We start from the raw sequence: 17,726 nt of genomic DNA, 5'->3' as shown, positions 1-17,726 counted from the left end.
ATTAATACCTTGAGAATGAACATTACCTATCTGAATGATGTTCATCCAGTATGTGATATTATACGTAAACACTGACTTGTATTAATGTGTGATGAGCGGTATAAGGATATTTTAGGTGATACAAGAATAATAAGCCCTTGAAAAAGTTGTTGTGCTACAAACCAAAAGTTCTGATAAGTTGGCTACATATCCATGTGGTGCTTGTAGTGTGTATAAGTACATTAATACCAGTGATACATTTATACACCCAGACACTAAGAAGGTTTACAAGCTGAAGTATTATGTTACTTGCAAACGGTGATATCTGGCATATTTTTCAATCTGCACTGTATCTCAGAGTTTTTATGTTGAAAAACGAATAGAACATTGAAGGATCATACATGTGAGCAAGTATACAGTGTAAATAAGAAAGATACCAAAAATGCCCTGTTTAAGAATAGTTTTGTTGCAGGTAATAATCATGTTTTTAAATGTTGTGCCTTAGAACCTTTTATGATGTCTACTAGGGCTGGGGATGTTAGAACTCTGAATGTACTCAAAGTGGATTTTAGAGTTACAAAGTGATGTGGAAAAGGGTTTAATGAGTATGTCCTTTTAAGACCGCTATTAAGATCACAGAGTCTAATGCCATAAATTTGAATTGGATTACTTAATGGTTGTTTAGGCTTAGTGTTTGTGATCTGAAGAAGTGACTAGATAGGTTGTGAAAGTGCTAATCCTATACTGTACTTGGCTTATTTTTTAAAAGTGTTTTAACACCTGTGTCGACTGGTAACATCTTTTGTTTCGATACATTAAATTTTTGTCATATGTTGATAAAGAGTTAATACTAAAAACTGGGTGGAGAAAAGCCCGCTTGAAATACAAACAATATCCAATAAGATTTGATAATGACTATTCTTCTAAAAAAAATAGACCTTAGAAAACTTGGTGGCATCTTGTGAAATCTCTTACAGAGAATGGCTTTAAATCTCAGAACATTTTTCCAGTAAAAAACAAAAAAAATCTGTTTCATGGACTAAGAATCTTTAATAACCTGGAGGAAGCTTCTATATTTGAACAACCTCATACCGATATTTAAAGATATGGATTGGTCATCTCCTTTTCTGAAAAGAACCTTGGACAAAAATTCATGGACTAATATGAAGGAACAAAAAAAAAAAAAAAAAAAACAGATTCCATATCTTCCAGTTCCAGCAAAACCATTAAATCTACAGCCAAGTAATAACTGTTACACTGAATATACCTTTCTATTTTTTAACTCACATTTTTTTTGTACTTGTCAATAACTATGAAGCCTTAATTTTTTACTATTGAAAACAGTTTAAATCAAAGAAGTTATTCAGAATGTTTTCTGTTCAAATATTCATTGCTGAGAATATGTTTTTCTACTAATCCTTCTGAAGTCAGTCTCATTGTATCAATCAAATGTCTTTTTTCTCTTTCAGGTAACTTCCCATCATGTCTTTTTATTTAGATCAATAAGTTCAGCTCTAATTTATTTTGTCCTTCTCATTGTGCATATAACTTACAGTACTGTAGTTTGTCTGACATACATTTAACCTCTACTGATATTTCAGTCCTGAATAAAGGACTACAATTCATCCCTGCAGGTATGGATATGATTGTTCAGGCATTAACTGACTTGAAATTGTTTACAAGGAATGTTAACTTGATGTTTACTTTTAATAATGTTTCTGAGAATGATTTCAAGAAGTTTAAGAGTAGTACATTTACATCTAATAGTTGTCCAGTTGTGACCGCTTTTGGGAGTATTTGTGAACAAGAGTTATGAAAGATATATGATAGTAAAGTGAATAGATTCGACAATTTGACACCTGCTGAAATGGAATCCCTTAAGAATTTGCAAGCTAACACCGACATAGTTATAAAGCAAGCATATAAGGCTGGGTCAGTGGTCGTTATGAACACTATTGATTATTTAAGATATACGAGTGATTTTCTTTCAGATGCTGATACTTTTGCTGTGTTAGACATGTTTGAATCTAAGAAATATATTTCTATTGTTAACATGAATGTTTACGAAATGCAGTTCAACAATGATATATCTATTTATTTGTTTAATTATGTTACAGTACCTTGTCCAGTTATTCCAGTTCTTTATGGACTAAAATCCATAAGCACCCTCCCTTGAGATGGATTGCCTCTGGTAGAGGGTGGATAACTGAGCCTATGTATTTATATCTACAAACAGTGTTAGGAAGTATGGTTAGTCACGTAAGACATTACATCAATGACACTGGAGATTTTTTGATGAAGTTTCATGATTGGTATGAGCAAAACTCTGAGCATGAATTTCTTTTGGTTACACTTGATATCAATTATTTATATATGGTTATCCCAAATGAGTACGGTTTGGATGCTATACACAATTTTTTTGCAGGGAAATTCTGACATGGAGAGTAGGAATATAAACAACCTTATTCAGTTATTGCAACTTGTACTGACAAACAATATATCTACATTTAATATTCAATTGTATCACCAGAAGCCTGGTGTAGCTATGGGAACAGCTGTAGGAAATTGCTATGCCAATATAGCATTAGATTAATGGGAGAGGAATACCATCTAAAAAGTCAGGCTGAACACTATTCTAAACTTTAATTTTATGTTCGTTTTGTGGATGATATATTTCTAGTATGAAAAGGTAATGAAACTGACACAGTTTGATTTGTCAAAGATTTAAATGCATCTACTGCTATTTTAAAATTTCAGCTAAAATTCTCCTGTGATACAATTGAATTTTTGGATATAAGAATATTGTTTAAAGATGGAAAGATCAATACTAGTGTCTATAACAACAATGTGCATGCTAACCGCTGTACTCATTGGAACAGCATGCATGCACCTCACGTATTTGGAGAGATTGTTAATAGTCAACTACTCAGAATTAGTAGGCTCAATACCGATCAAGAAGAATGCTATAGGCAGGTTTCCAAAACTATTCAAGAATTTGCTCAAAGAGGATATGAATCCGCTATGTTAAATGAAGCCAGAGATAAAGTAATTTTACAGAAACAACAAAATGCTTTAATAATAGGCATCTGATGAGACAGCAATAAGAATAGATACTTGATGAATTGTTTTAGAGTGCACTGAAAAAGGGCTATGCCCAAAAGCTTTGCTGTACATTAAAATGGATTTTTTAGAAGACTCTGGGTGACACTGATATATTCAAAGTTTTTCTTCGATGTTCAAAACCTTCACATTCTGATGAGTAATTAACTCACCTACTAGACAAAAATTGACTTTAGTCATTGCCGCACACCTGCCTGTAGACTTTAAAATCTGAATGTTTAAGAGGTTCTGCTCAGAAAAAAAATAAATAAAAAAAAATAAGCAAGTAAACAAGCACTAATCTTGGCCCTTGGCCTTAACACCTTCATCCCTTTCGACCGACTCCCACATAAGTCCACTGAGGCTGACTTGTTTTTTTATTAAAAACAACAAACAAAACTATGTTTTACATAACTCATTTAGTGTGAACAGTCTTCCATGCTCTACATTTTCTATTCTCAACGAATGTATCAATATCAGTAGAAAACAAATTTATAAAATTCATCATTAACGAGTCGTTCACTTACTCTTCAGCTTGTGCTCAGGCTTATCGTTCTTTTCTGTGGCATTTTTTCTGACATCATCATCCTGCGGCAGTTCACCATAACCTTCTTTAGGAAGCAATAATAATTTCTCTGATGGGACTTCAGATCCTTCATAGAAAACAAACAAGATCATAACATTGAATGCTACTCATCAAAATCCTAAAAAAAGAATCTACAATAAAATGTCTCTATATAGTTTACTTAAGAGAATCCAAAAATGCCCTTTCATGGTTTCCATCCAGCATTTAATAAGCTGACAGCACTCTGCTTAGCTTTACACTTATCTATAGTAAATCTGATCAATGTGCTCTAACAGGTGCAATGTTTGAAGATTTATATAGGATCTATGACAGAGGATTATGATTTCATCTACAGGCTTTGAAAATACATCTGTAACATGGTGCAGAAGCCCTGTATCGAACGACTAATGAAAAATACGCTAACAATGGAAACTAAAGTCACAGTTAATCTACAGGAGTCTCATAGGTATTCATGCCCGGGCTACATTCTGTAGTCTATGCTCATAAACTGACCTTTTGCTGATCTTCAAGAATATTATATGAACCTCCATGGAGATTATTTTATCTAACACAGGAGAAATAGCAATTATTTCCAAAAAGTTTCTAAGTATGCCAATGGTTCTGTTGCTGGTTTCTAGCCCACATATCTACAGATAACAGTAAAAACACAATTACTATAATATTTGGGATACTATGTTGCCTTTCAAACAGAAAACCATCACATCTTACAGGTCTATGGAACAAAATCCCCCCTGCACAAGGTTATAAATACCAAGATGTATGCCTTGGGCAAAGCATCTCCTTCTCCCATCACACAGAAACAACTATCACAAAAGTCCTTAACAGCCTAACATTTGCATAGTAACTTGATAGCCACCTTTACCACAAAGCACAAAAAGCCATAATAAAATGTATGCTTGTACTAAAACTTGAAGGTGCTTTGCTAGTTATCATACTTGGAAACAGCCCCAGTAACACATTACTCCAGAAAGCCCAATAAAGACTATGCTAATGACCAATGCAATATCCTACCACATTACAGAAAGGGCCATTGTTGTTAACAAGTTTTACATCATCATTAACAATAGCTTTCAATCTGTCATTACCAAGTTAAGCCAGAACAGCTGAAATTCCATGCACACTTCAGACCCCCAACTCTGGCCACATTCAAAATATCAGCACTGGAGCACAATCCAGTGAATAGAATGGTTTCCTCCAAATGACTGTTCACAGTTTTCTTTACCTCATTATTCACCCAGTGAATATCCTTGTACTTCCATTCTAAAATTATTTCCACAGATTTAAGGACCTCTTCCACCCTCTCTACTCCTACTACTTTGTAGTCCCTCTCAGCTCCTTTCCTCCAATTCATCTAACTTCCTCCACCTCAAAACTTCACTATATTATTAACTACAATACATTTGTAAACAGATTTAGGCAGCCTTCCAACTGCTAAAACACTAATCAATGTAAAATAAAGTTTGTATATACTGTCTTCTGTACATTATCCACTTTGTAAGTATATTTGCATGCTTTTTGTCATGATTATAAAAGGCCATACTGAAATATAGCTAAAAACATCAGCTTGACCAATTTGCATAACATGGTTAAAAATAAAACACAGAGCTTATGGGACATGAATAATTATTATGCACACACTACAGCCTTCTTTGATGAGGGAGAACACACTATCCAAGTCTGTACCTAGGACTATGTACAGTCATTCTGGCTCATCCCAGGTTCTGGCTCTTTTTAAGGAATCATTACAATGCAGTCAGTTTTAATCAAAGAAATAGTTAATTAAAAGAAGCGCAATTTTATTTTCTGTTTCTTACTAATTTCATCTAGATTAAAATTAATTAGACAATGGGCAAACCATACATCAATACCCTGACTGGATAATGAGTGTCCTCCAGCAGGGTATTAATGTACAAGCAATGCTCACTGAGAAAAATGAGTCCACTGCTTCACGGCAGCATATCAAGCTGCCATGGAGCTCAGATTGAAAAAAAAATTGGACGGCTGCCATTATTTTACCCTCGCTAGACAACTAAAAAAAGGTAGGGGTGTGTGTGTGTGTGTGTGTGTGTGTGTGTGTGTGTTTTTATGCCTGTGTTTGAGTGTATGTGTGCATGTCAGTGAAAGTGAGAGTGAGCCATTATTTTACACTCACTAATCAGCGCTTTTCTGTTTAGCGAGTGTAAAATAAAATAAAGTGTGTGTGTGTGTAAGAGTGTATGTGTGTATGAGAGTGTGAGAGAGATACCGTGATCAATTAGCAAAACAGAAAAGTGTATGTTTATGTTTGTCTGCATGAATGTGTGCATGAAAGCAGAAAGATTGTGTGTTCGTGTGAGAAAGAGAGAGAGAGATTCAGAGAGTGAGAGAGAAAGCGAGAGTGATGTGTGACTGAATGCATTTGTGTAAGCAGAGGAGACTGTGTGTGCGAGAGAGACTGAGAGAGAGTGAGCCCTATCTTGTGTGAGTGAATATGTGTATGAACAAAGAGGAGAGCGTGTGTTTATACATATATGTATGAAAGCAGAAGAGAAAGTTTATGTAAAATTGTTATTTCACTTGCTTATTATTTTAAGCATTATTATTATTTTTTTACATAGGTTTGATGTAAAAATGCTTCCTCCAACACCACTAACATATGCTACAACAGGTATGAAACATTAGGCGGAGGAAGTATTTTACATCAAAATATATAAAAAAAAAAATAGTACTTAAAAACAACTAAGTAAGTAAAACACAACAATTCTACAGATTCCATTGTCTAAGCACAATAATGCCCTCCATGGTGTCTTTTAATGTGTAATTAATGCCCTTCCAGGGGTGTAGAGGATGCTGTCGGGCATTATTGCTTGCATATATATATAACATCTAAATTTTCTATAGTTTTAATATTTACATGTAGCATAAAATTAAACATTTGTACTTTCTATGATGTTATATTACCTTCAACCAGCTCACACACTACTTTTTTCTAGTCAACTGGGTATTCCCTGAGTGGATTTAATAAGTTTTCTATTAAACTACAAGTGTTACTCCTCAATTTTTATAGAATGAATTCAAAATTAGGTAACAAATATTTTTGTTTTAACAGTATTAATAGATGTGTGTTCTTGGTAGTGTACCTTTTTCATTATAATTTTCAAACTAAATAAGAAAATATGTGAAAATCAGCAGACTATATAACATCTCTGGAATATATCAGAACATCGTCTTATTTGTTTGGAAGGTCAAATGCTCTACATATCAAATGCAGATAAAGAGAAATGCTAAACTGGTCATAGCAGTGTGTGCATGCGAGTGTGTGATGTGGAAGAACTACTGTAGCCGGGCTAGCCACCTGGTGCTGTGAACCTTGGCTCTAGATGACTGTCAATGTTGAAGTGACGCCCTGATCCCATGTGCAAAAAGGAGGTTGTGGATGGATGGATGGACCCCATTCTTAAAGATTTAGTATTGTAGCAAGTATGCAACTGTAATTCCTGACAAGAGTGGGTCCCCAAGCTCTTCTTACTGACAGGACGATCGGAGAAAGTATCCTTCTTAACAGTACGGAGACTATCCAGGTGCAACTAACCATAGGCAAAACTGCCTTACAGTTTGTAGCATGCTACAGACCACCCTCTCAAACTCAGGAACCCCACACAGCCTTCCTGAAGACACTGGAGAGTATGAATGTCTCTCCAAATACCATCATTTTGGGAGACTTCAGCTACCCAAACATAGACTGGGAACATTACTCAAGCCCCAACACCCTAGCCCAAAGGTTCCTAGAATTCATAAACTCAAATGCAGTGGAACAACTAGTCACTATTCCCACAAGAGGAAACAATATACTAGACCTGATCATCACAAACATGGGGACAAAATGCTCCACACCGGAAGTATATCCCTCTTTGGTAAGATCAGACCATAAATTAATCTCACTGGAAATCCACATCCCGCCCCACCCCTGCAATAAAAGACCACAGTGAAGAACTTCTCAAAAGCCAACTTCACACTTCTTAAGACTGAAGTGGTATCCTTCAAGGCCCCTGGGCCAGTGGAAACCACAACCCACACTGCTGAATCCTTTGTAAATGCCTTCTATGGGCACCTTCAAGAATGCATGGATCATGCAATCCCAAATAAAACCAAGACCCATTCCCCCAAAGGCAGGCCGGTCTGGTGGACCCCAGCCATAAACAAACTTTACAACAGGAGGAGGAAGCTACTACATGACAGAGCAAAATCCCTAAAAGGGAAGGCATCTCTGATCAGTACTAGCAAAAAACTACGATCACTCATAAAATCATCCAAGGCCAACTTTGAGAGAAAAATCGCAAAAGACACAAAAGACAATCACAAGGCCTTCTTTAGCTATGTTAGAAACCTGGGTAGAAACTCCCAGATATGCTCAGAGTTAGTCCAAAATGACACAAAATACACTGAACCCACTGACATTGCCAACATTCTGGCAGACAGGTTCAGTGCAAATTTCTCCTCCCCCTCCCCCCCAAAAGGAGAAATAACTATCCCAGCAGAGTGTAGCCTCCCTAACATCTCAGATGTCCAGGTGAGAGCTGCCCTCTCTAAAGCTAAAAACACAGCATCAATGGGACCGGATGGTGTCCCGGGCTGTGTGCTACATGAACTCCAAGAGGAACTAAACCCACACATAAGGCTGCTGTTTAATCTTAGCCTTACTACAGGATACGTACCCAAAGAGTGGCGTATGGCAACAGTGGTCCCACTTCACAAAGGTGGTGCTTCTATGGACCCTGGAAATTACCGCCCCATAAGCTTGATGAGCCTGGTCTGCAAAGCTATGGAGAGGATCATTATGGATCTCATAAACAAAGACAGTGGGGACATACAGAGATTGGATCCTACCCAATTTGGCTTTGTCAAGGGCAGATCCTGCCTTTTGAACTTGGTCGACTTTTTTGAAACAGTCATTAAGGCCATTGATGAGGGTAAGGCAGTTCACACAGCCTACCTTGACCTTGCAAAAGCCTTTGACACAATACCCCACTCGGGCATCATAGACAAACTCATCAGCTTAAATGTAAACCCATATGTCACAAGATGGGTTGCAAACTGGCTCAAGGACAGAACCCACAGGGTCAGAGTTGCTGGAGCTATGTCAGACTCTAGGCCAGTCACAAGTGGTGTCCCACAGGGCTCAGTCCTGGGACCCCTCTTGTTCGGCATTTATTTTTCCGAGGTACAGGCAAACATAGGAGGATTGTGGCTGACAAAGTTCGCAGATGACTGCAAACTGGGCGCCATAATTGATACTCCAGCGGACACAAACATCCTTCAGAGAGGCCTCATAGAAATGGATAATTGGTGCCAGAGCCATGGCCTTAAGCTGAACGCCAAAAAATGTATAGTCATACCCTTTGGGAAAAACAAGGTACCGACAAATTACCACATAGGTGGTAATCCATTAAGTACGGAAGAGGTAATCAGGGACCTAGGGACCCAGGTTGACAGTAACCTCTCATTTGACACTCACATTGCCAAAGTGGTTAGGAAGACCTTCTATATTGTCCACCTTATCATGAAGGGTTTCACATCTAGATCAAGAGAGGTCATTGTGCCCCTGTACTCTTCTCTTATCAGGCCAATGATTGAGTACAATGCCCTATTTGAGATGCATCTCACCCGACACCTGCAGCAGTTGGAAAGACCCCAAAAGTTCCTCATCAAGAGGATAAAGGGTCTTAAACATATGTCATATGCTGCCCGACTGAGAAAACTCCAGCTCTATTCAGTCGCATACCGCCTACTCAGAGGTGATCTGTGCCTGACGTACAAGGCCATGTCCAATCTGGAATTAATGGACATGCTCCACCTCAGAAAATCCAAATCCATCAGAGCCACGAGAACAAGAGACTTAAACCTCAACACAGAAATAAATAGGATGTGCTGGAGGGACAGATTCATAACCCAGAGGCTGCCTATACTCTGGAACAGAATCCCAGTCCATGTTAGGCAGAGCCCCTCACTGACTCTATTCAAGAGAAATCTCGACGAGTGGATGGGAGATCGTAGGTTTACCCCAGGGGTCATTTCTGTGTCACTACTAGACAGAGGCACAGTAAACTAAACCCTAAAAGGGCGTAGTATTCTCATCCTAAGGGGTGGTGAAAGCCACACACACTCTGGCTAGGCTTATAAATGCCCTAGGGCAGATAGCCTAGTACGAACCTATGAATCTATGAACCTACTGATAAACTTAGATCTGAAAACAAGATCCAGGTAATGTTTTGCAAAGGAAACACTCCCCAAAAGTTAATCCCAACATCAAGGATGTGGAAACCTATGCTGACAGTGAACTGTCCCTTGATCACCACATATCCACTACTGTAAGGAAGTCCTTTTTCATTGCAAAGTTTATATCTAAGGATATGGCATTCAGGTCAAGGGATGTAATCATTCCACTGTACTCAGCTCTAATTAGGCTGATCAGTGAATATAATGCCCCTTTCAGTACGGATCTGTCCAAACAGTTGGCACACCTAGAATGACCACAATGCTTTCTCACATAAAGAGCCTAAATCATAAAAACTATGAAAACTGCCTTTAAGCTTTGTTTCTCTTCTCAGTAACATACAAGCTACTAAAAAGTGAACTTTGTTTCAAACAAAGACCCTCAACAGACCCTATCATGTCAGACGTACAACACACTGGTGTAAACACCTGATCAAGGAATCTCAGTTTCTTAGAACATAAACAGGACATGTTGGAGGGATAGATATGTATCTGAGAGAAAAATGCTTCTATGGAACAGTCTTCAACTAAGCATAAAAGTACTTTTCTTACTGTATTCTAATGAAATCTGGATGAATAAACGTGAAACTGTAAATTCACGCCTGACTTAGTACCAACATCCCTTATGGAAAGGGGTAACAAGTAAATGTCCCAACATGTCCTTGTTCCACCTGTCTCTGGATTATTCATAATTCAAAAATAAGAGTAAAAAGCTACCGCAGGAATGTACCTCTTGGCTTCATAAGATCCTCACTGACCAACAGCCTAGTAACTACCTACGAACCAATAATTTAAGGAAGATCACACAGCCATTGTGAAAAGCACAAATATCATCAAGGGCTGCATTTCTGACAAGGACTCCCAAGCTAGCAAAGGCTCTAAAGAAATTTGGCTTATTTCACTTGTAACAATGGCTTCTTACACTCAATGTAATTTATAAGTCCAACCAGCAAAAGTAAGTTCAGAAACTTTAAGTCCTAGAGATTTGAAGGAAATGATAAACATCTCTACTTGCATAACATCTCACTTGGTGTTAAACATTCATGCAATGTTGCAAGTAATCCTCATGGCTGGAGGAGACTGGAAGGAATGCATACAGCTGATGTAATAGTTCAACTTCAACTCAGTCATTACTTTAGGTAGGAAGATAGCATTTGTTTCAAGACAAATTCATGCACTGTGAAAAAACATACAGAGGAGGATAATACGAAAATACATAAACTTCAGTAATTATTCTGGCTGATGTAATGGCTACAAAAAAGCATATTTCAAGTAAGATATTTTATGTGTACCATTTAACATCTGGCTCAAAGGGAACTGGGACCTATTTTTTTCCACAATGAAGTACAAGTCCAAAGGGTGTACTAGATCTCACAGGCGAGCCCTTTAGAAGAAAGTACCCTTACTAAAATCTTTGCAACATTTCAGCAAATGGGTTTCATTAAAACAAGGGGTTCTCCAAACACTGACGCAGAAGCAGAGGAAGCCATATCTGCTGAGGCCAATAGGGATCAAACAGGATGACTTTGGCCTTGTGCAGTGCTGCCTGTAGGACAAGTCTTATCAGAGAAAGTGGGAGAAAAAGTGTATGGGAGCCCAAAAGACCTCTTATAAGTTAAAATATCCCCTGGGTTTTTTTCTGCAGATGAATAAGGGAGGGGATATTACTGCAGTTCATGTTTGTCAGGAAGGCAGACAAATCTTAACAAGGTTTCCAAAATTTTTAGAAACTTCCTTGTCACTGAAGTGCTAAGGGACCACTCATGGGGTATCAGTAGGTAACTGTTTAGCTTGTCAGCCAAAGAACTGGTCTTCTCAGGGACATGGATGTCAACAAAAAAAAACAGTTGCTGGACATCCTCTGTTCCCTCAGTCTCATGGTTTCCCAACACTGGGGTAGGATCAGGCTTTGCTGGACTGTCTATATGGTTAGAACCCCTACTGGAAGGAAGTCTTGTAAATGTTTAGGGGGTCAACAGGACTGTTCTCTAGTATGTTGATGAAAAGGAAACATTATTATGAATTCCAGACAAGATGAACTCTTTACCTTTTGAAATGTGTACCACCCCTGGACTTCCTCATCCATGCCGACTGCATTCATGGAAAGGAAGACGTGGGAGGGGACTGAAAAGGCAGTTATTGCTGGTGTCCATTCACCATGTTAAAATATATTTACCTTGAGGTTTGACAGATGCACATTCATTACCATAAAACATCTACATTCTAAGGCCACTGGATCCAAATGGTCAACTAGAGCACTCTCACATGGAATTTATCATGAGGAATCATGGGAGAAACTTAACACCTTGATAAAGAAGTAAACTGTGGTTGTGGAAGATGCATGAAAAGTGGAAACTCTTGTTTCAAAAGCCTGAGTTCTCTCTTTGTGGAGTCTTACAATGCAAAAGACTGTGTCCACACTGCAGACTGAGAATGAACAGAATGAAGGTTGTAGCTGGGACTCAGTCAGATTCAATATTATTCCTAGATAGAAATTGAACAGGCCAATCAGAGACTCCCTAATTAACAGACAGTATTTACAGAGGAGATTGACAGCAGCCAATTGCCCAGCTATGGAAATACTTTCTTGATTTGATGAGTCAAGAGCAGTGGAACCACAAATGTGTACATTGTAGATCAGAGTGTGTGATGTACCTTTAAGAAGCATTCCAGTCAGTGGGCACATGTAAGCAAGAGTGCCACTTTGAGTGAGTGGCCAGAGAGAAAGCATGCATGTGTGTGGTAGTCAGTCAGTTCATTCGTTTAAGTGTAATGTTCCTGCTATCCATCCTGATGTATCTGTATGCAATAAACTACCTAAAAACCTGAACCTCTTCATGTTATTTGTATGTACAAGATGAACAACATGGTGTCAGAATGGGATCTAGAGTTAGAACCATGAAACAACTGGTTAGAATTGGAGGAATATACAGAAGTTGATCATCCCTACTGCTCAAATGACTCGCAAATATATCAGAAACAAATTCCAGGTGCTAAAACTCACTTAAATGATTTTTCTCACCACAAATATAAAATGAAGCTCTAAGAATGCTCAAAATGAATTTCTAATTGAATGAAATGTCCACAATTGCAACATATTGATAAAAATATTCAAAATAATTATGAAAATGTTTGAAAAATTATCCAAATCACATAAAATATATGCAAAAAATATGGTTGTTTTCCCTTTTTTAATGTACTATTTTTTCACATTAACTAAAGCTATTCAAAACTTCTGAAGTGTGCAAATTGTTGACAAGTGTGTGCAGTATTACAGTACAGTCATTCTGCAAAACACATTCATTTCAAAGAATATTTTGAGAGTACAGTGCTTCAAAGAATTAATTTTGCATTTGAACATTATTACAAGTACCTGGTGTGTGTGCATGTTCGTACATAATTACAAGGGCCAACATTATATTGCATTTTGCTACAATTTAATTTTGTGAGCATAGTATAAGGATTTCAAAGACCCGCACCACTTGTGTTTGATAACAATATTGCAGAAAAATGGAGAGTGTTTGAACAGGAATATGATATTTTGATACATGCTGCTTTTTCTGACAAAAACGCATGTACAAAGGCATTTATTCTGCTTAATTTAGCTGGGTCAGAAGCCATTGAAAGACAGCGATCATTTGAGTATGCATCTGCTGCCGGGGAGGGGGAGGACCACCATACCGTGGTACTGGCTGAAACTTGGGAAGACCCTGATGCTCAAAACATAAATTTAGAGAAATGTGTAACCCCCAAATGAATATTACAATTGAAAGACACTTACTTTACACAACATATCAAAAGCCTGGTGAAACATTTGCAGCATATATAACCAACTTGAGAAATAAGACTAAAACTTGCAGATTTGGTGATTTGAGGGATGAGATGATAAAAGACAGGCTTGTGTATGGTATTAATAATGACACATTGAGAAATATTTTGCTTTGAGACAGTGATTTAACAATGAATAACACCACAGAGTGTGTGGCAGCCACAGACCGAGCTCCAGTAAATCCCAGGGCATACTCAATAAAATTGAAAGGGTTCACGGTTACCTCTACTTCTGATACCAACTATAAACCAGCAAATGTAGCTGCACTTTTTATTGCCAACTCTTGTAACTGTGGTGGAAATTATGAACCCAAATGAGAAGAGTGCTTAGCTTTTGGTCAGCAAAGCCATTCTTGCAATAAGTGGAATCATTTCAAAAGGTTTTGTAACTCAATTAAGGCACATTATTTTATTAAAAGAGAGCACACAAAGAGGCAAGTTGATCAATTAGAAAGATGCAACCCTACTTTTTATGTTGACTGTGTGCCTGTGCTTGGTGAAACAGTCAATGCAGTAGATTTGTGGGCAAAGAATGAAATATTTTGTAGTGTTCAGATTAATGGAAGACCAGTAGAGCTTAAAGTAGATACTGGCTCAAAGTGCAATGTTATGTCAGCAGAAATGTTTGCTAGAATAAAAGCTGCAGAACAACCTGATTTGGCAAGGTATGTGAAGCATTTTGCTTACGGTGCTGAAGAAATTCAAACTGTAAGCTCAGTAGTGCTTTCATGTTACTCTGCTTGGAACAGCTATGACTTTCAGTTTTTTGTGGTCAAGAGACACGTGCAATCATTATTTGGCCTATGAGACAGTTTAAAATGGGACTGCTTTCATTTAACAAAGAAGTCCACCATGTAAGCTTCAATGACAGTTCAAATTTCACCCAAATTATTTTGTCTGAGTTTGCTGATAATTTTGCAAACTAGGCAAACTCTCACTTGTGTACTCCATGAAGTTAGACCCAGAGGTCAGCCCAGTTTTCAGACCATCATGGAAAGTTCCAGTAGCCATGCAGAACAGAGTTAAAGTCAAGCTGGACAAAACGGTGGAGCTAGGAGTAATTTCCTAGTACTTGTATAACAAAGGGGTCAGCATGAAGTTAAAGTAAGTTATGCCACATAGTGTTAAAGCACAGTCAGTAAATACCTTAAGCAATTTATGGATTATCAAAGCCTGTATCCTTGTAACTTTGAAACTTTTTTTGCCAATAAGTTTAAGAAATTCTGGAACTTATTGTTGCTTCATTTGTGAAAGTCATTGATTCCCAGTGCAGATGGATGGTTAAGTTTTCCTCTCTGTAAACAGTAAATACTAAAAGAAAAACCTAGCCAAGCTAGAGTTTCCACTATGTGATTTCTTAAATGTCTTATATTAGAAGCACACGGGTATATGCAAATGACCATTTAAAGACATCAGGTGTTTCAGCTATATGGCAGTTCTGAACGCCAATGACTTTTTTCTTTTTAAGTCTGTTACGGACAAATTCAGGCTAATAAAGTCAAACCCCACTAGCTGCAGGCATGCATGTTTCAGTCTTCTTATGGCTTCATCAGCACAGTGGACTGTTGGCTAACCTTTAGCTACACAGGATTGTTGTACCAAGTTGATTTGCATAACCATTAGGGTGCCTGCAAAATATCCTAACAAACTAAAACAATGAGCAAGAAGGTCACAAAGACAAACAAATCAGTAAAAACTAATAGAAAAATACAGGGAATTCAGTACAACAATCATAACATGGTAAACTATGTTCTTATTTGAATAAACAAATGATTCAGTGTGGCAAAGTAGAATATAGTCTGGCTTTCACGTGTGTATAATTCAGTATATCAGAGTAGTGGGATAAGGTTTTATCTGTGCAAAGAAGTAGTTTAATGTGGCAAGGAAGGGAGTTCTGTGCTTGGTTTTAAATTTCACACATGCAAAAAAATGATGCAGTGTAACGTAACAGAGTGTGGTGGATCGCAATACAGAGACTAATAGGAAAGTTAATTAAAGCTGACAGTATTACAAAGAGTTGGGAACTTCATAAACCCAGAGCTGACATGGAAGAGTTTTGCCCTACAGACTTTAACCAGCAGTCTTCTTGCAATTGTTGCATCTTGCTCCATACCTGAGATATCAGGCGTACAAAAATCACATACATTTTATACATCATAGAGATGTTGTCTGGAAGCTTCATCCAGTATCCATATCAGTATCCTACAACTAACAGTTTGGTGAATGCGTGTGCATTTAATTCAGCCTTCCTACACAACAGTGCAGAGATGTGCGCCTTCCACTACTTATCCCATTCTACGATCAATCAATTATTATTCAGATCAATCTAAAATGCTTCAGATATTTCAGATACAAAGGTAGTGACCCCACAATTAAAAAATACATATATGCAGTTAATACTCTTTTACAACTCACCTTATGGGGACTAATTAAATTGTTTTCGTGGATTTACATATTTTCTCGAATCAAAATCTGTATCCTTCAGTTAGTTGATACAAACATCTTACCTCTGATCCTCCTCCAGTATCCATATTGCTATCTACTACAAGAATAAAATAACATTTCGATACTAGTAAACTAAATCAGCCAGAACTTGGATGTTCAAAACCTTCACATTTTGATGAGTAATTAACTGACCTACTGGACAAAAATCTACTTGAGTCATTGCCTCATACCTGCCTGTACAGTTAAAAATCTGAATGTTTAGGAGGTTCTGCTCAGAAAAAATAAAATAAAAAAATAGCTAACTAAGTAAACAAGCAGTAATCTTGGCCTTAACGTCTTCACCACTTCCGAATGACTCGCACATAGACTTGTTTTTCTTAAAAAAAAAAAAAAAAAACGATGCTTTACATATAAACATTTAGCATGAACAGTCTTCCAGGCTCTACATTTTCTATTCTCACCAAATGCATCAATATCAGCATAAAACAAATTTATAAAATTCATTATTAATGAGTTGTTCACGTACTCTTCAGCTTGTGCTCAGGGTTATCATTCTTTTCTGTGGCATTTTTTCTCACATCATCATCATCATCCTGTGGTAGTTCACCATAACCTTCTTTAAGAAGCAATAATAATTTCTCTGATGGGACTTCCGATCCTTCATAGGAAAAAACAAGATCATAACATTGAATGCTACTCAACAAAATTCTATAAAATAATCTACAACAAAATTCCTAAAAGAGAATCCAAAACATGCCCGTTCATGGTTTCCATTCAGCATTTAATAAGTTCACACTCTGCTTAGCTTTACATTTATCTAAAGTAAATCTGATCACTGTGCTCTAACAGGTGCAGTGTTTGAAGATCTATGACAGAGAATTCTAATTTCATCTACAGGCTTTGAAAACACATCTGTAACATGGTGCAGAAGCTCTTTATCAAATGACTAATGAAAAATACACTAACAATGCAAACTCCAAAGTCACAGTTTTTCTAGAGGAGTCCCACATGCCTCAATGCTTGGGCTACATTCCATAGTCTCTGTTCATAAACTGACCATTTGCTGATCTCCAAGAATATAACATGACCCTTCATGCAGATTATTTTAGTTAGCAAAGGAGAAATAGCAATTATTTCCAAAAAGTTTCTACATATGCAATTCATTCAGCTCTACTGCTGGTTTCTAATATATCTATGTACAGATAACAGTAAAACCACTACTACTACAATATTTGGGATACTATGTTGCCTTTCAGTCAGAAAACTATCACATCTTACAGGTCTATGGAACAAAATCTCCCCTGCACAAAGTCATAAATACCAAGATGTACAACTTGGCCAAACATCTCTTCACCCATCATATAGAATATATTACTGTGCTGCCAAATTAATAACTGATGAAGTTCTACCACAGGAACACAAGGTAGTGAGGCAAAAGAAGGGGTAAAAACAAATACCATCATGGAAATATCGAGTAAAGAAAACTATAAAGCAGTTAAGACAAGAAGTGTCATTGTTAGAAGAGTATAGAAGAGGG

At 37.3% G+C, this 17,726-nt stretch overlaps 1 protein-coding gene across 1 annotated transcript in view; it reads right to left on the bottom strand.

The window, feature by feature from the left end:
• The window catches only part of LOC122813947 (zinc finger protein 85-like), a 269,454-nt gene that overhangs the window by 74,663 nt on the left and 177,065 nt on the right, over nt 1-17,726 (bottom strand). The window contains exons 5-6 of the mRNA XM_044086492.1: nt 16,716-16,847; nt 3,606-3,731 (exon numbers count right to left, since the gene is read on the bottom strand). Of these exons, the coding sequence (XP_043942427.1) occupies nt 3,606-3,731; nt 16,716-16,847 (258 nt within the window). The remainder of the gene's footprint in view (nt 1-3,605; nt 3,732-16,715; nt 16,848-17,726) is intronic.

Source organism: Protopterus annectens, chromosome 10.part0, assembly GCF_019279795.1.
Source record: "Protopterus annectens isolate FY-2018-M chromosome 10.part0, PAN1.0, whole genome shotgun sequence".
NCBI lineage: Eukaryota > Metazoa > Chordata > Ceratodontiformes > Protopteridae > Protopterus > Protopterus annectens.
The sequence above is the reverse complement of the archived record's forward strand: the minus strand, read 5'-3'. Positions and strand labels throughout refer to the sequence as shown.